Consider the following 24,000-nt stretch of genomic DNA (forward strand, 5'->3'; position numbering starts at 1 on the left):
TGGACCTACCGCGTGGGAAGGTTGAGCAACATTTATCTGTATTTAAATTGAATGTTTAAAGAAAAAAAAAAGAGATAAAATTATTCCGTCCATTATAATTCCATAGGATTATGTGTTTTTGTATGGAGGACCAACTCTGCCGTATTTAAAAATAAATACAGAAATAAATAAATGCTTAATAAGGAAATAAGCATGCAATTAATGGCCCCCAAAATACAATAAACAAATAAATGTAGGTAGAAATACGATAAATGACAGGCAAAGAATGGAGTCTTAAAGGGATATTGGGAAATTAAAGAAATATAAAGGATTTTCACAGGTTAAGGAAAGCATTATTTATTTATTTATCTACAGAATACAGAAAACAAGAAGAACAAGAAGAAGAACAAGAAGAAGATTTTTGATTTTTTACAAAACATTTATTTAACAATGATTCATCAAACAAACAGTTAAAAGACTCAGGTCATCAGAACATCATTATAAAAGCAGCTTGTTATATTTCAGCTCTCCTGACTCAGAAATGGTGCACAACACATTGTTAAAACCCCACAGTTGTATAAAACCCTTCAAATCCCCAGTGGCTCTGTGGAAGCAGAACTCCAGAAGAAGAAGAAAAAAAATAAATCAATCAAACAAAATAATAATGAAAGCTGCAGAAAAGTATCTTGAGTTAGAGATTTAAACTGGGAAATGGTGGAAAGCATGATGGAAAAAACAATAGGACCATCAGAAACTGGCAGAGCGATGATGACTTTAAGATAAAATAGAAATCTGATAAAGTATTTAATATGTTGGATAGTTAAATAGTTCGGATTATTATTATTATTATTATTATTATTATTATTATTATTATTATTATTATTATTATTATTATTATTATTATTATTATTATATTATTACTAGGTCCTGTTTCCTGTTTCCTTTCTTAACTTCTTAACAGTTAGTGTCAGTAATGCACTTAAACTAGTTTGCCATAAAACCTCACAAGAAGAAAAAGAAGAAGAAAAAATGGCCTTTAGACTGAACGATGGAGGAAAAGAATCGGCACAGAGCGTTGACTCGGTCTCGATGGACACATCGCTAATGACGTCGGTGTCCCAGAATGCAATCTGGTAAACAGAAATGGAAGCACCAGGTGAAGACCTCCTTACAAGCTGAACACGGCTCTCATTTCTCTCCCACCGTCCTGTTTGTCGCTCGCTCCGTGCATCCAGTTGTTGTTCATCGGTCTGGGGGCACATTTCGAGCTCCTCTACCCAGAGCCTCGGTAAGTTCCCTGCGGTTGTCGCTCTTAGACCGCCGTTGTCCTGTCAGCCCTCTGGCAGCTTCGTGGCTAACGCTGACCATGGCTGGCTCCAGGCTAACTTAGCCACCGCTGCTGTGAACTACCAGCCCTAGTCTCACTCTAAATGGAGCTAACTTTACGCCAAAAATGCCTGAACTTGAAAATGTTTTACCAAATAAAATAAAAAATTCATATTGGTTTATGATATAATCGACTTTAAAAACGAATATACATGTAGAGTTTACTTTGTGCTCTATGTAGTAAAAGTACAGGTGCAACATTAGCTTAAAATGCTGGCAGTTGTTTTGGTTGCTGTCCCTTAGCTATTTCAGCACACCTGATTTATGCCCATTAAGGCATTTCTCAATTCAACTGTATGACATGACATGCAGTTTATGCTGTAAATGCCCTAAATAGAATCAAAATAATAAAAATACCTATTTAATTTCAAGGCAAGAAGGAATTTAATGTTGGAAATTAAGATGCTTACTGGTTTATACACTACCTGAAGGTGGATACAGGTTTTATCTAATTAACAATGAAACACATTTGAACAAACTATAACAGCCTCTTTATTGTTATAGGAAAACGTTTTTTTCAAAATACTTAAATAATCTAATCAAACACATCAGACAACACGCTGATTCTAAGCTAATAACTGCATCCTTCAATACAGCAGCCTTTAAAACTATGGCTGTTTTATTTGCCTATTTATTTAGCTATTGCATAATAGTATTAGTAGTAGTACTTAACAGTATTGAATATTTCTACTGAAATTATGTGTACTTAATAGGGATTAGATTTAGGGGCGTCCCGGTACAACTTTTTATGATTCTGATATAATACCAATATTGCAGCTTTGAGTATTTATTGATACTATTATCCACATCAATCACACATACTTTGACTACTTAGTTTGCTTTGTGAGATGTTAGAAAAGGTGTGATTAAGTGTTATTACTCAGTCAGAGAACAGTAGTAAACAAATGCAGGTATAATAATAATTGACCCATGTATTATTGACTAATAGGTTGCATAGACTTTAAACAAAAGTGGATAGAAGTGTTGCATTTTGATCAGCTTTTTATAATGGAGGTTTTAGATGCAGGGCGATATATATTCTAATATTTGATTATTGGCTGATATGTGTCAGATTTCCGATTTGTTTGTTTGTTTGTTTGTTTTTTGAATTTTAACTAGTTGCTCGTTTTTCTGACAGTAGGCTGACAGAAAAGGGGGTATGAGAGAGGGGCAGAGACATGCGGCAAAGGACCACAGGTCGGATTCGAACCCAGGTCGGCCACGTCGAGGACTGAAGGCTGATTTATATTTCGAAACCAGGTCATATGCATAGGTGTCGCAGTGAACAAAAAGACGTCCCCACCCCCTCCGCAGACACTCTGCTGCACCTCTCCCAAATTGTAGGTGACCGCAGACAGAATGCTTGCTTGTTTTGTTTTTATGACTGCAGTTGCAGAAAACAACTTAGGAAGTTGGACCAGATAGAACAGAAAGGTGTGCAAGAACGCTGGGACCCTTTTTCCACCTGGATTTTTTTCCGTCATGTCCCTCCGTTGTTTGACAAACTCGCCCCCATTTCCTCACCGCCTCAGCCGTATGTAGTCCCACAGCGGATAGTGCAGACCACTTCTCAAAATTGAGCATAAATCAAAAATGTCTGCGTCAAGCTCACTGCGACACACTGCTGCAGGGAATATAACCGGCCCTTTAAATGCCAATTTATAATTCTGACGCATAGCCTCTGCAACCGTCAAATCTGTTTCTGTGTGCGACCACGCTCCCCCGTGCGGAGGTTCTGCAACTGTCGTCGCGCACCTCAAAAAAATCCTGACTACATGTCAGACGGCCACAAACCCGCGCAGACCCTAAGTGGAAGTGTGCAGCCAAAAAGCAGCTGTGATCGGTCCTTGGTATGACCTTCCGGCGGTGTGTGTGGTGGTTCTTCTCGATTCGGTGCCGGGGCGCGTCATTTTTAAAAACTGAGGAACTCCATTAACAATTCCTCTTCGATGTCTAGCAACTCTAGATCTATCTCTATGACCGTGATATCTTTCAGATGCGCCATTGTTGTTTTGGAAGATAAACACTCCTGCTGGCGCCGCCGATGTTCTCGGGAGTTCTCGAATTGACTCCCCCTAGCACTTTGGTGGGAAACTGCTGTGCATCCCTTGAAATTCCAGACCGACGGTGCAGAAGCATCCCAGCAAAACTGGTTCGCGACCGGACCCAAGCGACATTAGATGTGTGCGGTTGCAGAGGTCTAATCTGCCCTTAAGGCCTGCATACATGGGTCATGAGCACTAACCACTGCGTCACTTGCATACCCAGATTTCCGATATTGAAATAATTTCAGATTGAGACATTCCTAAGCACAGTGTTAGGAAAACAGACAATGGTTGCATGGTGCTAAAAATTGCAAATATGATGGCTGTAATTAAAACACACTTTGTTCACTTCTCCCCTTTATTCTCCATCATTGATGGAAATGTTCCCATCAGTCAACTTCCTATTAGTCATTGGCTTGTTCGCTGAAAGGTTTAGCTTTTTTTGCGTATATATGTATGACTCGTCCAGTCCCTCATTTTGTTTTATCTTTTTTGACATAGTCTGAATCTTTGATACCGGTGACCTGGGTTTGAATAACACTTTTAACCAATTCAATGGCTTGATCCTCTTTGCCTTAAGGTTTGCCGATCAGGAATAATGCTTCACGTAAAGTTGCGCTTTTCAAAGATGCTGGTAAAAGTATCTCGCGTTTGTTTGAGCTTTGTCTACAGTGGCTTGCATCTTACAGTTAGCATCTTGTCAAGTGAGATGCCGCAGCATGACCTTAAACATTCCATTTGTGTTCAAAAGCTTTATATTGTGGAAAAAGTACAATTCTTCTGCAGAGAAGATAGACCAAACTCTTTCACAATAATGTTAAACACCAGTTTCCTCTTCTTGTAAACACGGCATAGCAGTTCCATATTCCAATGGCGGCATAAGCAGTGGTCAGTTTTAAGAGGCCATACAAGAACAATACCTTTGTTTTATTTTATAATATATTAAATCTTGATCTATTTTAGTAATAGAAGTAGTAGGATTGGAACTAGAATCGGAAAAAAGAATTCAACATTACATAAAATTCTTAATGACGAGTAAAAATGAGAAATGTTTTCACAATCTGCAAGTTTTAGTCATAGCTGCTAATATCCCTCTTAAGTTGAGTTTTTTGGTTTTCTGTAAGAAATTGTGCAAAGTGTTTTTTACTCTAAGGCTTAATCAAATGGCATTTATCCAAATGCTAAGTATCTGAAATTGGAGAGCATAATCCATTTTCAAATGATTGAAATTATTCCTCAGCAGGTCATCAAGTTTTGAAGAAGCCTGTTGATGATGACCCTGACATTTAAATCAGATTTTGCTCCAGCTGAGGCTCTAAATCACATAGTAGATTGTCACCAAGGACAGAGGTTCGACACATCGGTTTAAAGGAACATTTTAAAAATCTACTGCGGTTTTTATTACAAAGGAATGAATTGACCCAGACCTGCGTTTAACTAATTTAACCTTAATGATTATGTTTGTTGGTTATATGTTGTTGTTTTTTTGTCTCCAGATATTCTATCCAGTGTGTGCACCAGTCTGCAGACATCCAAACTGATGAGGATTGGCTGAACAAATAAAAAACAAACTTGCTGTTTCTTTCTTGTATCAAGGTAAGACCTCACAGCTTCATACATACCCTGTAGATGTAGCACTTCCAGATATTAATACAGCAGTTGTTACACTTAAAGGTGTATATTTAGGTTTGTAAAGCAGCTATAAAGCAATCCTGGGTTTTGTGCCATTTAGTGAAATGCTGATTAACCTGAAATATTACCAAACTGTTGGATTCCTGCATAAAACACAATTACTAACAAAAAAAGGCATTTTATTCTTGTTTATTTTATCTGATCCTTCATTATGCAACCGCTCTACCTGAACTTTCTCATTTTATAATGTTCATGTTAACATGAAATGTTTCATGCCCACGTACTCCGTTCTCTGTCATCAACATGCTGCATTGTGTGCGCTGGCAACCATGTGAACACATATGCTACAACCAGCAGACAGAGGGCAGCCTCTGAAGATGAAGGTGGAGGGACCATAAGGAGTTTTAAAAGGATTCCCAAACTGCTGGACTGTTATGCTAAACCGAAGAGGGTTCTGTTTTTATTTTTCTACCCCATAAAATGCACTATCACTGCTGCGCTGCTGAGTAGCCCTCCCTCCCCGCTTCCCGTAGCTGCAGGTAGATCTGAGCAACATCTCGCTTGATAAGTCCGCTATCGAGAGGGAGATATGCAAGGATTCAGTTTGGATGTGAAGGAGAAGGAAAAGAAATAGACTTGAACTCATTTCTCTTTATTTTCACAATTGCTTTATTTCCATTAGAAATAAGAAATACAGTTAAAATTGCATGTGAAAATGTTTGATCCTGCAATAACTCTTGAAAACAATGTGTCAGCAGCGGATGTTAACACACAAGATAAAGCCATGTTTTAGCCACGGCGCCAACTACTTCCGGTCCACTTGCAAATCACATGAACTGTGGGATGCGGAAAAGAAATCTTTCCATTGTAGGTTTTTTCAAAATATGCAAATTTCGATGCAACTAAAAAAACCACCCTGATGAAGCGCCAAAAAGAGTTTTTTTTTTTTATTTATTTTCATCATTAAGATTTGTGCAATTTGATTGTTAGTGGAAAGGCAGCTAGTAATGCGCTTAGGTACTTAAACATGGTACCGTTCGATTTTACTACCCAGTAGTACCCCCTTGGCCGATAATTTCATCGTAGACTCCTAAATCATACTGATATCACCTGAAGTCTCCTTCACATGACGTCTTGGTGCGTGAGCAGGTTTAATATCTTTTTTCTATAATTGGAGGACTGACTGAAAGGTCTTCATGAAACGTTAAAATCATGCAATATTTTTTTCTGTAACCTAGCTCTACTTCAAACCGATGCACGACTTTTTACCCGATCTGTCTGCATTGTTTGTCATCATGAGCCTGTTTAATTAATGTTCTCTATCAAACCTCTGTATTCTTCACAGAACGGTTGAGTTTACAGCAAGACAGATTCATACACAGGGAGACTATAGTTCACCCATTAGGTGTCATCTGAAAACTATTGGTTTCATTGGGGCTTTTGTGTCAGCCCTTCAAACCCAAGCATCAAATCCAGCCTGACACTAAGGTTGGGCGATATGTAAAAGTATTCCGACCGCTATATTCTTCAGTCCAACAAATGGCAAAGGATGATATATTTGTGCAGGGGATAGTGGGCAAAGACAAGCACACCATCAGAGTGCGTCTTCTGCACCACTGGTAATATTGTTAACCACCTGTGCACACTGCTAAAACCCAATAACGTAATCATGCTTGTTTTCTTGACAAAAATGTACAAGTTTTGTCCCGTGGGAATTGTTTCCTCTTCTCCAGTTCTGAATATTATACGGGACATTATAGTTTTTTGATTGTTATTCATTAGTTTATCTGACTGTGCAAAATCGAACAGACTGAAAACTGAGGCGAAGATGTGTTTTTTTTTCTTTTTATGTAAAGGGCACTTCACTGGAGGAGATTATTCTTTTTTTTTTTTTTTATGTTTTTTTCTGATTTTGTATTTATTGTGTTAAAATCAAATCCCTATCAGATGGAGCGGTCTGTTAACACACTTAAAATAAAACTCCTTATCACTCCTTATCAACTCCTTATCCTTATATTATGGTTTTGGTTCGGCAGTAAAAGAAAAAAAACGGCTAGTCTCTACTTTGGATCAGTTCCTTTCTTCTGTCTCAAGTTTAGGTAGATAAATCACTGCTGCACGATGGCAGCTGGAAGAAGTTTGTCTACCATTAAAAACAGCTTTTTTTGTTGTGGGCGCGTCTTAATCTCTAGGTCCAAAAAAATAAACAACAACATCGCTCTTAAAAAAATTATTGTTGAAGGGCTGTATCTGTCTTCTTTGGTCAGTCACCAAATCTTATCTGTAAAATGAAATGCATAAGGTCCTAAAGGTCCTAAAGTAGAGGTATTTTGGATTGCACAAAGCGGCTGGAATTGTAAAATAAGCAGGGGTAAATTTGTAATACCAGAGCAGAGTGCTCTTTGTGAATGAAATTATGGAATTGAAGGTTTATATTAAACTTGTCTAACCAGTCCCTTTTAAAGTCTTGAAAATGCTGATGTGGCTCAATGTGAAAATGAGTCTGACACCCAAAATCTTGGGGGATCCCTTTTTTAGACTTTTCTTTGTTGACAAAAATAAAACCTCCTAAAACTGGCCCTAAATTTGATTTAGATTTGAAAGTAAGTTGTCGACAGTTCCCACAAGCCTGACTTACTCTTGTCATTGTTTTCTGCCATTATTTATTAGATTGTCTGAGAGATTTAAGTTTGACAAAAAGCCGAAACAACAGAAATCTGTGAGGGGGCAGATACATGCTTTACAGCATCCTATTTAGTGTGTGAGGAAATACCAGGCTGGTAAAGGGAACGGATGGTAGCTGTTTTGCCTTAATTATTTTTTTGTGCTAGTAGAGTTGTTTGATTCTGTGGACTATGGAAATGTTTGTGGGACTTCTAACTTGTTGATACTCTTAGTATTCTGCCTTAAAGCTCCATCCATCAATCCATCCATCCATCAGCATACATGCACGTATACTCATGTTATGGCAGATTAGAGACCTCGTAGCTTTATTGGTGAAATGTAACAATCACTACCTCCTCTCCCTGTTCATTCTGCATCTCTTTGTGTATGCCTGCCTATTCGTGAGAAGGCAAACACATACATACAGATTAAATTTTATGAGCTCTTAAGGGGTTAAAGTGGTGGATGACTAAAACAGAGAAATGTAAATACGATGTGGGGAAAGTCTGACTGATGAGTACTGACTGCAAACTGAGCCCAATGAAGGTATGAGTAATCTCTGAAGCATTATTTCAGTCCCAGCTTGGTCGTATATCCTCCCCCAAACTTAAGTATGAACATTGTTCATGCTTGAAATTAAGATTTAGGTGAAATAATTTAGCAAAAAAAGGATCATTGCAATTCATGTGAAATTTACTGTTGAATTATGATAAATCTTATGATAAACATTCAATTTATTTTGCTGATTTCATTTGTAAGTTAAATAATTACAGAAAGAAGCAGAGATACAAAAGGCACTACACTTGAAAAACCTTTTCTAACTAAGGAGAACCAGTTGATTGCATCGAGCCAGTCATCGTCAGAAAAACAGGCCGATATCAAATATCAATAAACAAAGGTTTTGATGGCAGAAGCACAACTTATATTTCTCTCCAGGATGGTCTCACAGCCAAACAGGAACAGACTAGATGAAGCTACTATGAGAAAAAGCAGAGAGAGCATAACATTAGAGATTTAACTAACAAATTCTGCAGAGTGGGAGAATAGAGAGATAATGAAGCAGAATGATGAAAAAGGATGTCCTCCAGCAGTCTAAGCCCATAGCAGCATAAGGATAACCTGAACCAATTTAACTATGCGCTTTATCAAAAAGAAAAAAAATTAAGCCTACCTTTTAAAGCAGACGGGGTGTCTGCCTCACGGACCTGAGCCTGTTGACTAACGACTTGCCTCCCATTCTACTTTTGGAAATACTAGGAACCACTAGTAAACCTGGAGATTGAGAGCAAAATGCCCTGTTGGGAATATCAGAAGCAATCATATCACTGATATTAGATGGAGCTTGGCCATTTAAGGCACTATATGTGAGAAGGACGACTTTAAACTCAGGATTTAACAGCAAGCCAATGAAGAGAAGCTAGCTTTTAATTTTCATCAGAACTCTTGCTGCAGCGTTTTGGATCAGCTGAAGGCTTTAGACTACAGTTAAAATAAATATTAAAGTGTATATTAAAGTCCTTTTAGGTAGGTATAAAATGAAGCCTGGTTAATACAGAAAGTTCTGTGATGGACCTCATTTCAACAACCACTAAAGGTATAAAATAGCAAGCAAACGACATGGCCATGGCCATGGCATCTTGCAGGGAAATGTGATTTACACCACTGCTGTGTACTGGAATGTGGTGGCACAACCAGTATCATACACTGGACATGATTTAACGTTATTGATCTCACATTGGAGAAATGTATCTCTGATATTAACCAATCCCCTTGGGGAGCAGTGGGCTGCCATTGTGTGGCACCTAGGAAGCAGTGTAGGGTTAAGGGTCTTGCTCAGGGACTCAGAGTGCAGGCTGTGGGTATCAAACCAGGTACATGCAACCATCTCAGAGCACAAGCGCACTGCTCTAACCCAGGAGGCCAATACTCCCCCAACATCTGCTTATTTATTTATGGAATTTGTAATACGATTTTCAAAAGAATAATATTGTTTGAAATTTAACAAATATTTACCCTAAAGTCTTGCTGATGAAAAATAAGTTTTGTTAATAAGGAACAGCCTTGTGTGTTTTGTTTATTGTTTTTGTTTGTGGCTTAGTCCTCTACTCTCTTTGCTTCTATAATATCGGAAAAACCACCAAATGCTGACAAGTCAGCTATGAAATAGAGCAACATGGATGCCAATGATGTGCCGACATCCTGTAACACTCAGACATTACTGCTGCAGCACTTTACCTTCACTTTCAGGGAGTTTCTCCAACACTTCCTCCGCAGCAGGAGCCTAGATTGCATTGGATGAAAAATGATGTTCCAGACTCGCTGCAGAAGGACAAATTGACAGTGAAAACTGATTGTTAAAAGACAATTGGAACAAAACTTTCATCCCCCGAAACCGGCATAAGAGCAAGGTTCTCGATTTGAAATGGAAATATTAGAGCAAGCGTGGCCAATTTGAAAAGACTTGTCCTTCAGTTTTTGTTTAAAAAAAGCAAGATCTTCTCATAGAGCTGAAAAAAGGAATCCTCTTACATCAAAAGCCAGACTGCTCACTTAGTGGTGTGGAATGTCATATAGTTTCTATTGTGGTTTAAATTCAGGCGATCTTTGTTTTATCAAAAATTCATATCATTAAGAAAGAATTTTAATTTTTATTAAGCATATGTTTATGCATTTATTTTTCATTCCTGAGATTATTTTTATTTTAAATATAACTGCATTAAGTATAGGAGTTACGGTAATAGATTGCACATGTGGCTCACAGACGTATAAACAGACGTTTGGCTCATTAAAAGCATTTATAGTGGACCTTTAAAGTTTGCTTTTCATTACCTCTGTTTAAGATTTTGTTGTTGTTGTTTTTTTTAACACGTCCCGGATGAGTCACCAGTGTGCTCCAGCAGTATTTTTGGTACTCCAAGTTCACCACTGATCCAGTTTTTTTCTCGACCTTCGAAGAGGGCTCTCATTTTGGTTTCCTGGACTCTACTGATAGTCATGTCTTTGTAGGTTGAATTTGATGTTTCTTGCAATCTTCTTTTGAAAATTGTAAGATTATGCATGCAGTTTCTAGGCAGCTCAGGAGTGAGTTTACAGATGACCTTTAACACTCAAGGAGAAGAAATTCATATTTGACTGAAGTCTTTGCTTGTGATAGCAACAACTGATAGACATTTATCTGATAGACACTGGGATTATATCTACTACATTTATATTCCTTTTATAAATCAAAGTTCAATGTGTAAATAGACATAGACAAACTTTATTGTCATTTTTTATACCCAGAGTGTATACAAAACGAAATTTCGCATTTGCAAAATAAGACTTACAAAATGGAAATTTTACAGAAAATTTTGCATCACATTGTTTATTTAAAATAGAATTTACTAATTTATATTCACTTACATCGTGTGATTTTTAATGGTATGTTATTCACTGTTAAGCCTTGTTTTGTCTCGTTAATATAGAAAGTGAAAGTAAATTTAACTGTCGCATGCAAAGACTTCTTAAAAGGATAAATAATGGGGTTTTATAAAGGAATAGTATTGAGCTAAAGTTTTTTTTTTTACAGTGTATTGTCTTTAAACAATGCTGAATTGTCGAATAAGATCCTTACATTTGGGCATAACTTCGGTGTCCCACTTGCTGCCATGGAGCCTGGCGCACAGTGGCCCACTTCCTTATTCTTTGCTGGAAGAAGCTGTTTTCAAATATGTGGACATACAGGTCCTTCTCAAAATATTAGCATATTGTGATAAAGTTCATTATTTTCCATAATGTAATGATAAAACTTGAACCTATATATATTTTAGATTCATTGCACACTAACTGAAATATTTCAGGTCTTTTATTGTCTTAATATGGATGATTTTGGCATACAGCTCATGAAAACCCCAAATTTCTATCTCACAAAATTAGCATATCATGAAAAAGGTCTCTAAACGAGCTATGCACCTAATCATCTGAATCAACAAATTAACTCTGAACACCTGCAAAAGATTTCTGAGGCCTTTAAAACTCCCAGCCTGGTTCAGCACTCAAAGCCCCAATCATGGGTAAGACTGCTGACCTGACTGCTGTCCAGAAGGCCATCATTGACACCCTCAAGCAAGAGGCTATGACACAGAAAGATATTTCTGAACAAATAGGCTGTTTCTAGAGTGCTGTATCAAGTTACCTCAGTGGGAAGTCTGTGGGAAGGAAAAAGTGTGGCAGAAAACGCTGCACAACGAGAAGAGGTGACCAGACCCTGAGGAAGATTGTGGAGAAGGACCAATTCCAGACCTTGGGGGACCTTTGGCAGCAGTGGATTGAGTCTGGAGTAGAAACATCTAGAGCCACCGTGCACAGGCGTGTGCAGGAAATGGGCTCCAGGTGCCGCATTGTCCAGGTCAAGCCCCTTTTGAACTAGACACAGCGGCAGAGGTGCCTGGAGGAAGACTGGGGAGAAGGAAATGCCAAAATACCAGAAGTCCAGTGTTTAGTACCCACAGTCAGTGATGGTCTGGGGTGCCATGTCAGCTGCTGCTGTTGGTCCACTGTGTTTTATCAAGAGCAGGGTCAATGCAGCTATCAGGAGATTTTTGAGCACTTCATGCTTCCTTCTGCTGAAAAGTTTTATGGAGATGAACATTTAATTTTCAAGCATGACCTGGCACCTGCTCACAGTGCACAAACCACTGGTAAATGGTTTACTGACCATGGTATCACTGTGCTCAATTGGCCTGCCAACTCTCCTGACCTGAAGCCCATTGAGAATCTTTGGGATATTGTGAAGAGAAAGTTGAGAGACGCAAGACCCAACACTGTGAATGAGCTAAAGACCGCTATCGAAGCATCCTGGGCCTCCATAACACCTCAGCAGTGCCACAGGCTGATTGCCTCCATGCCACGCCGCATTGAAGCAGTCATTTCTGCAAAAGGATTCCTGACCAAGTATTGAGTGCATAACTGTACACAATTATATGAAGGTTTACTTTTTTTTGTATTAAGAGCACTCTTCTTTAATTGGTCGGATGAAATATGCTAATATTGTGAGATAGGAAGTTTGGGTTTTCATGAGCTGCATGCCAAAATCATCCCTATTAAGACAATAAAAGACCTGAAATATGGCAGCGCGGAGCGGGACAGAAAGAGACTGAGCAAACTAGCAAGAAAGGCTCCTAGGCTACACTCTGAACTCTGTGGAAGAAGTAGCTGAGAGGAGGGTGCTGTCCAGGCTTACATCCATCATGGAAACACCTTCCACGCTCTGCACCAGACTGTAGAGGAGCTGAGCAGCTCCTTTAGTGAAAGACTTTTACACTCCGTTTGTAAAAAGGAGCGCTACCGTAGGTCATTCATCCCTGCTGCAACCAGACTCTGCAATGTGACACTACAACAGCAACAACTTGTGCAATGTATATTGTTGTTACTATTTGACACCCAGTGCAATAACTACATATAAATAATAACCCATCTATATAAATACCCATGTAAACACACTGTGCAATAACCCTTTTTAGTAACACTACAAAAAAAAAGCTGTCATATGTGGATGCTCTATATATACTTTATATATCCCATGCACCTTTTTCTTACTTTGACACATTCTTCTTCTCCTTTGACTATTTGAGCTGATGTAACAGGTACATTTCTCCACTGTGAGATCAATAAATGCAATCAATCAATAGATATATGTTCTCCAGCAGTCTAGGCCTATAGCAGCATAACTATAGAGATGGCTCTGGATAACCTGAGCCACTCTAGCTATAGGCTTTATCAAAAACATAAAGGTTTAAGCCTACTTTTAAAAATAGACGGGGTCTGCCTCAAGCACTAAATCTCATAGTTGATTCCACAGGAGAGGAGTCTGATAACTAAAAGATCTGCCTCGCATTCTACTTTTAGAAATTCCAGGAACCACTTTTAAATCTTCAGATTGAGAGCGAAGCGCTCTGTTAGAAGGAACAATCATACCTCTGAATAAGATGATAATACATGCTTTTATATTTATTTATATATATATATATATATATATATATATATATATATATATATATATATATATATATATATATATATATATATATATGTCGGCAGCATATTTGTTAAGTTAAGGTATATAGGAAAGAGGAAGGCTATGTTAAAACTAGGAGGACCAATGAATATGATTGAGTTTACTTCTTTTCAGACATACTTACTAATGAGAGATGTGTGCATTTGTGTTTTGTTACAAGATATGATTTGTATTTATACCAGTTGATTCTATGTAATAGGTTTGTATTCACACAGAAATTTCTGTAACTTTGCTTTGTCCGTGTCATTTTCTGCTTTGCACTGTCTGAAATCTACAGAATTGTGCACTACCATTTTTAGATTTTCTTTCATTAAAAAACATTGTTTTTTTAAAGAATGTAGTGAAGAAAAAGAGAAAATATAAATAACTTTTTTTTTATATTCTTTAAGTAGTACAGTATCCAATGACAGCAAATCTGTGTGCTATTATCAGTATTTGTTTAAAGGCTATGCTTGTATATACACATATTGACCACTTTATTAGATACACTTGTTTAATTACTTGTTTACACACGATTGACTCAGCCAGACACATAGCAACAAGTCTAACCATCTTGTCAAATAGATGTAATATAACTTGCTGAAAGTCAAAGGGTGCATCACAGTGTATAAGAAGCAGGATTTAAGTTTTTTCCCAGAAACTTGGACAACTTTTATTAGACTTAGACAAGTTTTATTGTAATTTTGTTTACACAGAGTGTATACAAAACGAAATTTTATTTTGTACAGCTTTCATTACATTTCCATTTCTTTAAGTGCAACAGTGATCAAATATAAGTGTTGTTGGAGAAAAAAAACAGGTTCAAAAAAGTTTAGAGCATTAAATATATATGATCAAACATGGAACCATCTCATAGGTTTATAGAAATGGTATGAAAATATCCAGTGAGCACTATCTGTGTGGATAAGAATTCCTTGATATATTGAGGAAATGGACTCTCTGACATGAAGTAATGGAAAGGCAACATTAGCACTAATAACTTTAGTAACAAGCATGTAGAATACCGTTTTTAAGTATGCAGCATGTAAAATCTTGAAGCAGGTGGGCTAAGACAGCATAAGATACACAGGATGCTGCTCCTATCTGCTAAGAGCAGGAAACTGAGAGTACAGTTCACACAGACTCAGCAAAATTAGACAATAATGGGGGGAAGGTGGCCTGGTCTGGCGAGTCTACATCAGCTGGGACATTCAGATGGTATGGTGAGAATTAGGCATAACAAATAAAAAAATAAATCTAAATTTCTAGGTCTAACAACGTTGGACTTTTCTCCCATGTTTTTTTTTTGGTTAAAGCTGCATATGTGAAATACTTTCAAGATTCATTTTAACTCCACAACCTACTTCAGTGTTGTCTCACATCATTTTGATCCAGTAATGACCACAGAAACTAGCCTGATAACCCAGACTAAATGTGAGATTAAATATCTAATTTAGTCTGGCCCCTGAGAATTGAAGATTGTTGATGAGAACAACCCGTTTTCTTTCAAACCGTGTCTGTGCCTATTGGCCAACGCTCTGACCAATGAGCACAACTGACTGTGACGTAGGAAGTACGACAGAAAGATGGTGGGGGAGTGTAAACAAACAGCCTGTCTGTAAAACGGCTAATACGTCCTTCTTAAAAATGAAAGAGCGTAGAGCCTCTTCATGCTCATGTTTCAATGAAAAACTCAAGACTAATCCTTCAAAAACTAGTTCCAAAGCTGAGTCAAAAATCGCCATCATTTAATTACGCATTAAATTGGTACATGGACCATATAGTGACGCTTTAAAGTATAATAGCCTTGCCTCAAATGATATTAAAACATGCTTTTATTGAAAAACAGCAACAGAAAAGAGAACCTTTTGCTTTCAATGGAGCGCTACATTGAAAACTGCTGCTGGTGCAGTGCATGCTACTGTTCAATAGTTGTTGCCAACTTCCTTGTTGTGCTTTATCCAGCGTCGCACAGCTTTGTCGTCATGCCCTCGAAACCCCGCCCACTTTGCATCCAAAAATTCAAAACACATCTCTGCATTGTGATTGGCCAGCCAGTTCTAGGGCCTGGAGCACTGTTCAAGGCTAGACTAGACTCGCAGGCAAAAATAATTTTGACCACTGGTGGGTGGGGCTAGTTTTCCTGGCTACACAGGAACACCTTGTTTTTGGTAAAATGATAATCAGCAAAGCATAGGTAATAGGCCCTTGAAGGCATATTTGCACACGGATTTTATTAGAATCATAATGCTATAATGTGTCAGTATGGGTTCTGATGAACCATGCTTCTGAGCGCATTATGAGTCAAGTGACACACAAGTGTTCACTAGTAGTGACCTAGAGACCTCCTGCTGAACTGCCAGCAGACTGTTACATATGGGTTACTGCACACGTTCATTTATATATTTGTATTTCATCCTAGAATTTCGTCTGGGAATAAATAACATTATTATTATTTTAATAATAATTATTATAATTTGAATAATCAATGGGTCGTCCTATCCCGCGCGCGCCCAGTGCTGACTCTCTCTGTTGTTACATTGTAGCGGAAAGAATGTCGGAAAGGGCCGAGGATGACGTCAGGGGGGAGCAGCGCCGAGCGGCCAGGCAGCAGCTGAAGCAGCAGCAGATCCAGCGGGGAGAAGGCTCCACAGCAATGGCGACTGTTGCGGAGCGGAGATCGCTGCCTAGTCCTGAAATAATGCTGGGACAGCCTTGGAGCAGCTGGGTCGACGCCGCCAAACTCCACGGACACGACGGTGAGTTCCTCGGCGTCCCGAACGTGCGGGAGGAAGCTAAAGGGAACCGCGACAGTTCCCAGTCCCGTCCCTTTTTTTTTTCTTTTTTATTTGGCCGATTGCATGCAGTTTTCAGGCTGGATATGAAGAAACGCTACTGGCAGCAGCAGCACACAAGCAAGTGCAACTATTTATCTGTCCCTGTATCGGATCACCTTGTTTTCAGGTGCTGAATCGGAGGAAAGTTTTAAAGACTTGGGGAAAAATCGAGAAGCCATGCGTTTGTGCAGAGAAGGTGAGTGTTTTTTTTTTTTTTTCGCTGTAGGGCCAAAGGTGTATTTTGGTTCTGGGGGTTTGAACATAACATACACACTGGCTCAACACACTTTAGACACTTGATTCAGTCAGTTTACAGACAACCAATGCCTATAGACACATAAGTAGTGGTTACTGTGTAGTAAGCATGTTTTTGATCGTGTTTACTTTCACCTTTACATCTGTAGAAAAAGAACAGTAAGAGTCAGCAGTTAAGTTTGTACTCACCGCTTATTGTTCTCATTGAAAGCTGATCTAAAACATTTCCTTTGATGGGTGAGGAAGTGTCTAAATGTTTTATGTCAAAAGATTAGATTTAATCTGAATGAACGTAAAATAACATCATGTATGCAGGTTAAAAAATAAAAAAATAAGACAGTTGCAGACTTTTAAAATCTGTATAACCAAAATAACTAAAATGTTTTACTTCTAAAATTATTCAGATGATTCCATAAAACTTTCAAAATATTTTCTATTGTTTTATTAGGCTGCTATTAACTAATTTGTAGTAGTCCTATTTTTACTATGCTAAAATGAAAAATGCAAGACGATATTATATTCACTATTCAAAGGAAGAAAAGACATTAAGCTTGCATCATTTTACTAAACTTGCCTAAAACATGTAAATATAACAAATGTTTTGCAGTTGAGCATGTGCTCCATCTCAAATCAGATATTTGCAGTATAGATACTTTAACAGAATAATAGTAGACTTAGAAAAAGAAACTTTAACCATACACTCCCTAACAACATTTCTCTAATTAAAAAATAGAAAATAAATTAAATACCGAGCATATAAATATACCTAGTAAATAAGTAAAGCTAAGACATTAGTTCTTTGCTGAAATATAAATGATTAAAAAACTAAGAAATGCATAATATTCCCTAAAATGAAAGTGGTCTACAAAAAGTTGTATCTAATTTATTGATTTCTATCTGTCTAAAGGATAAACAGTTTTCTTTCCCTTTACTTTAAAGCCTTGATCTGTTTTCTTTATAAAAACAACAGTGTTTTAGGAGATAACTATTATTTTCTATTTCTTACTTAGTTATTTATCCTATATTTATTAAAGTAGATGCTGGGAAATAAACCTCTAAACTAAATTTTATTTCACCCAGAATGTCTCGCAGAGATGTGATTTCGTTGGGGATTTATGGACAAGATGAGGCACAGTACTCTAAACCATTACCTAGACTTGGAAACAACACAGACAGAAAGCATCAGTTTTACAAACTAATTCACCTGCATCAAAGGTTTAAAAACAGTTTCCTAGTTACGTATTTAAAAACGTAACTTAAAGGGAGAACAACTATTTCATAAAAAAAATTTTTTAAATCTAGCAAATAATGAATCAGGGTCAAGTATTTTCTGAATATCTCTACAACTATAATGAGCATTTTTTTTAAATGCAGTTTTGACTAAATCAGAACAGGATCATTGAACTTGGTGTTTAACACAATCTATCAATCTCTGAGCAGAATGCAGATGCAGTTTGGTCATTTGTCCATCTGTGCTTTAAAAATGTAAAAAGTTTCACCTTGAACCACACTGAGAGCAGTGCTTCACATGGGTTTATAAGGCCACTTTACTCAATGAGTCTCAAATACCGATTCTGTCTGGTTTGCAGGCCAATATTTCAAATGAGCGTTAATACAAATACATTTAAGAATAAATTAAAAAGGGCTAATAGGATTGAGTACGTAGAAAGCTTGATTAAGGCGCAGTGGCTGACAAAGGGCATAGATTGTTTTCCTTAATAAAAACTTGGGTTTGATGGAGAGGTTCTAATTTAAAGTTATATTGCAACCTGCTCAAGGCAGGGTTTACCTTGAAAATACTGCATGAATTTCTTGGTCATCTTAAATGATAGTATTGCTAAATCTCTTGTTGGTGAATCGATGGATGACTGCAGCACAGAGTGAAGCTCACAACTAGGAGGGTTTCTTAGGAACCTTTCCCAAAGAATGACTGGGAACTCCAATGATCAGATATTGTAAACCTGGTTTCTCCTGTTGAGTAAAATAATTTTAGCTCAGAAAACCAAATGTTTAAAAAAAAGCAACACCAGCAATCATGCTACAAAATCATGGTGTTGCTCATAAATAAGGGAAAGATGGGCAAAGCCTTTTTGTAGCAATGCGCGGCCGTGATAACGCTGCCAATCCCCCAGGAAGGAATCGCATAAACACCATGGAGTTTTTTTATCGATGCCAGCTGATGTTTCACATCCCCTTTTAGTTTCTGAACATCTGATCTCTTTAAAAGGTTGACCTGAAACAAGACATCCAAAATAGCCGATAGTCGCGTAGCGGACACATTATGATGTGAACGAGTACACCTGAATCACACCATATATCATATTGGGACGTTTATGGTAATCTGTAGAGTCTGTGACATATGGAGGAAGGCAAACATCTGTGCTTGTATTAAAAGCAATGAATAAATTGGGCAGCCAGCAAGAGGATCACAGGGCAGAACTGTGCAATATATTACTGGCTAAGGAAACAATCCCCAACCATATTCTGAGTACAGACCTTGTGTTAATGCAAGGGGTTTCATTTATCGCTGAAATATGTTACAGAAGCAGCTTCAAATGTTCTAAACTCTTAAGTTTTGTAGGAACGCATCTCTACCCCCCTACAACAGTCTGGTCACAGGATTTTAAATTGAATGTGAAAGCAACTTAAGAAATAAGGTATGGGTAATCCCTTAGGATGTACATACCTAATGTATGCACCCAGCAGCAGGTATTTTTAACTCTAAACCTGTGCAGTCCAGAGGTTAGCTCTGCTGTGCAGAGCTACAGCGCCTACAGGTGCAGTCTCTTAACAAGCCTGAACTCTTTGTATATCAGAGATGTAAGCTGAAGATTGTTCCATCTAGTACTCCTCATCTGAAAATATGATGCAGTTGCTTTTTGTAGATTGCTTCTGCATTCAAGCAGGAGTATGGAGCTTTCTCTACTTTACTTTTTTCTTTTTTTCTTAACCAGCAACAAACTGGTTTGGTTTTTAGATCCAACGCTCCCCCCCTGCTCTATGGCTTATACATCGGACACTGCTTTCTGTCTGAAAACACACTCCTGCTCCTCTTCAACAGTTTTTTTCTAAGATGCTCATGTTGAACGTCACTGTTTCTGATTCTTGGTCATCTTGTATCATAAGTCTCAACTCTTGGTACAACATTTCTTTCTTCTAGCTTATGTCAAAGAACGACGACTCAGAAATGTACAGTAAAGATAAATGTAGAATTTTAACACGTACTTGATACATTCACAAATATATCTTTATCACATTATCACTGGTTTAATGAACTGCTTGGACTGGTGCAGATATTTGACCAGTGATCAAATGTCTAATCTCTATTTGACAGAGTAGACCTCTAATAAAGTCAGAAATCTGTATCAACATGTAGAAGATTGTTTATTAGGGTAGTATGTGCTTCATTCCAATAATATATTAGGTTAGATTTCCTTTAGAACGTGCAATAATGAAACCCTTAATAAAACCCTCTTTGTCCAGATGAGTTTCATTCTTTTAGCATTACAGAACGGCCTGAACTTTCTCTTAAGTCTCATGTCAGCTAAAGAAATGGACCTGGTGTGGATGTTGAGTGAAGTTACGACTCCATTTAACTGGACTGATAGATTGTTGGTATGAGGAGCATTAATGCATCACACTTAAGATGTTATATCTCGACAAATATTCCATCCAATTGGTTCTTTGTTTCATAGTAATATTGCATTAGCCCTTTGCTATGTTTGCAGCTCTAGTAGAATTAAACTTTTGCATTTGCTACTCTTGATCCTCACTTTATTGTAAACCAAAATGCGCGTAGTTTATAGTTATCCATTATTGTATTATAAATTATACCACTAGTATAGCATTGAACAACATTCCTGTTCATCTCGTGTTTTAATCTGGACTTTCTTTCTTTTTTCCCAGCTTTTTTATTGTCATTAAACTGTCACAAGTACAGAGCATCAAAATGACCTCTCTGCATTTAACCCATCCTCTTTGGGCAGCACCGGGCTGCCATTTTGCGGCACCCAGGGAGCAGGGTGGGGGTTAAGGGTCTTGCTTAGGGTCCCAGAGTGTCAGTCCGTGGGAGTGGGGTTTGAAATCAGAACCTCTGGATTCCAAGCGCAATGCCCTTACCACTAGGCCGCCGCTCCCCATTTTAAACAGTTTCAGAAAGTTAAGAGTTAACTAGAGGCCTGTGGTGCTGTATCTAATATTAAATTGGTAAACAAGGTGGTTGGTGTACATTTAATTTAAGACCATCAGCCATATCTTTTTTTCTTTTTTTTTGCCTTTGTGCTAATTAAGCCCACTTTGTTTCTCTACCCCTTCTCCATGCTGAGCGGAACATTCACATCTCTCCTTCATATGGAAACTCAGATTAACCACATGAGATGTTGCTGTGATCCAGCACTGTGCAGCTATGATGCTGCAGTTTATTGGGTAGAAGAATAAATAGATAAATAAAAATAAACACTAATCATTGGGGGGTTTTGCTTAACAAGAGCAGTCATTTGGGAATTTTTCAGCACCAGGACACTCCACCAGTCTTCAGAGGTTTTGCTCTTTTTCTCTTTGAGGGGCGCATGTTCACCTGCGTGCAAACGTTCAGTCTGAGGAGAGCAGGCGTCCCACGTTTTTATAGCTGTCGCTCCAGTTCCTCAGAAAGGCTTTTTATGTATACCTATGTACAAACGAAGTAAATGGTTTTTAAAAACACAGTTTCTATGACCGTTATGCTCATTAAAATTTGGCCAAATTCAGTGTAATGTTGTCAACTTTCAGGGTATTCAGCCATTGTGTTGAAATGCGATGGGAGTTAGTGCTGAGGTGGACCTATTCACTCATAAACAATAAGCCCATCAGCCTAATTGTGATTGACAAATTTTTTTGCGACACTAACATTTATTATTGGCTCCTGAAGCATTTAGAACATCCCAGCATCCATTTATGGCCAGCTCTCAGAGGGATTTCTCTGGATCTGTGTGAGGACTTGGCATTTGAAGACATGTCAGATTAATTGTTCTCCTGGTCAGACGAAGGCTGACTGGCAGAGCGGGTTGTTTTGAGATTTCAGGGCTGCCAGCTTGAAACGTGTCTTTGTCATTTAGCAGCGTCTGTTGGTGACTGTAGTCTGTGTCATAGAGCCCAATCAATTCATGCTGCTTGTGCCTGAAGTTTGCCTTGATACAAACAGCCTGTGTGTGTGTGTAGGGGAGACTAGGGATACCAAAAGTGGATGACTACACCTCTCCGTTATGAGTCATCGTTAGAGGCCTCCTGTGGTATAGCTGCATTTCTACATTGGTCATTAACTTAACACACACTTCGTTGAAATAAATGGCAATTAATAATTTATGAATTCAGCAGTCTGTTATTGTTTTTTTGTATGAATTTTACAGTGGCTCTGTCACAGTTTGCAGAGCCGGGAAACGTAGCGCCGCTGTCAGCCACGGGTCAGACTGAGCCAGCATGTGTGCTGCTCAGAGGCTGTTAGAGCTGCTACCATCACACCTAGATCATCCATCACTGCCATGGCTGAGGATGCAGAAATTAACTAGACTCTCATTGTTTTCCTTCGTCTCAGACTCCCAGGCTCTCTTTCTTCTTTTCTCTCTTCCTCCCTGTCGCCTAGGCCTGCTTCTCTGCTTTTTGTTTGGTTTTGTTCCCCCTGATGTGTGTTTTTTTTAGGGGTCTCTATGCTCTTGTGCCCAGTTATTCTTCTCCACTGTGATTTTGTTTTTCTTCTTGTGAGGTTCTTACAGTATTATAACCTTGCAGAGTTCCATCCAGAGCTGCACAATGTATATTGAATCACAAAGGTCATGATTACAATGAAGTGCTTGGATGAAACATCCTCCATTGCTAATGATGCAAATATTTTTAGGCTTACTAGTAGGGTGAGTATTGGCATGGGTGTTGTGATACGATACGTGTCCCCATACGTGGATCACAATACGATATTAACCCTATATTGCATGGTCACCATATAAATCGAATTAAATGTATAGATAAAAAAGCAACCTCTATATGTTCATCAGATAATATTGATCGTTCACTTATTTTGGTATCCATGTGTCTTTGAGTTTGAGTCGGACCACGTCTTTCACTGTGGCTGCCTCAGTTACAGATATAGCGCTGCGCCGCACAGCAAAAGGGCTCCACAGCGCTATCTACCGGAGTGGCGGTACAAAGGTAGCCCATTTTCCCTCAGTTTTAGGTAAAAATGTTTTGCTTTAAAAAAAATTTATACTAGGAACTAAAAGATTGATATTATATCAGGCAGCCAAAAATCATGGTATATGGCCTAAATGATTTTTTTCTCACACCGCTACTTACTAGAAAGCTTTTTACTGCTTTTAATGCTCAACACTTCATCTGCACTCTAGTAGATAATAATAAATTAATTTCTCCCGGATTTAATGTCAACTCATGAGACTCAGAGGTTAGAGAAAAATGCACACTTATTCAAAAAATCTATTTAAACATTTAACCGCTCTGTGACCTGTAAGACCAATAAGTATAACAAACTCAGACTGAATTCTAATTGAAAAATTAAATGTAGAACATTCAAACTAGTTCTGATTGAACAAGTCTGAAGCCTCCTTCAGCTTAATGCTGTTTTATTTGTCGAAGATACAGATAAACATTTTTTTTAAATACTGAAGTCTAAGGGGTAGGAACCTTTTAGGCCTGTGTCAAATCGACCAGTATATGATTCAAAAGAATAAGATATTAATCTCTGATCCCCCATCCAGTGTATGCATCAGTATTTTATTTAATCAGTATTTAAAACTAAATCCTTCTTAATAATCAGTTTTCTCCACGATATTATGACTACTTCACACCATGTATTTGGAGCGCAAAGCTGCAGAGCAAAAAATTTGATGTTCTTTTTACATAAGATTTGTTGGGAATGGCTTTTATCACTCGATATTAGGACGTTTGTTGGCCGTGGACAGGAATGCAGGGAGGATCCATCACACTCACCATTTCACTCACCCTATAATGGGGATTTAGTCTAAAGCAGTTCATAAGGTTTCCTCCTGTGAACCCCCTTTTTATACCAAAATGCTGCCAATACACCATTATACAGTAGCTTTAAGTTAGAAACACGTTCAGCGGTTGTCTGGAACACGTCAAATACTATAAATATGCGTTGGAGAGCTATGCACAAGTTAGGCCC

The 24,000-nt window shown here is 38.1% G+C and overlaps 1 protein-coding gene across 1 annotated transcript in view; it reads left to right on the top strand.

Annotated features, from left to right (window-relative positions):
- Positions 1-1,123: 1,123 nt before the first annotated feature.
- Positions 1,124-24,000, top strand: part of LOC119790089 (ataxin-7) — a 41,927-nt gene continuing 19,050 nt past the window's right edge. The window contains exons 1-4 of the mRNA XM_038295435.1: positions 1,124-1,267; positions 4,907-5,006; positions 16,287-16,499; positions 16,705-16,773. Coding sequence (XP_038151363.1) covers positions 16,295-16,499; positions 16,705-16,773 — 274 coding nt within the window. The 5' untranslated portion in view covers positions 1,124-1,267; positions 4,907-5,006; positions 16,287-16,294. The remainder of the gene's footprint in view (positions 1,268-4,906; positions 5,007-16,286; positions 16,500-16,704; positions 16,774-24,000) is intronic.

The sequence above is a fragment of the Cyprinodon tularosa genome, unplaced genomic scaffold, assembly GCF_016077235.1.
Source record: "Cyprinodon tularosa strain WSP-4 unplaced genomic scaffold, ASM1607723v1 ctg11, whole genome shotgun sequence".
Lineage (NCBI taxonomy): Eukaryota > Metazoa > Chordata > Actinopteri > Cyprinodontiformes > Cyprinodontidae > Cyprinodon > Cyprinodon tularosa.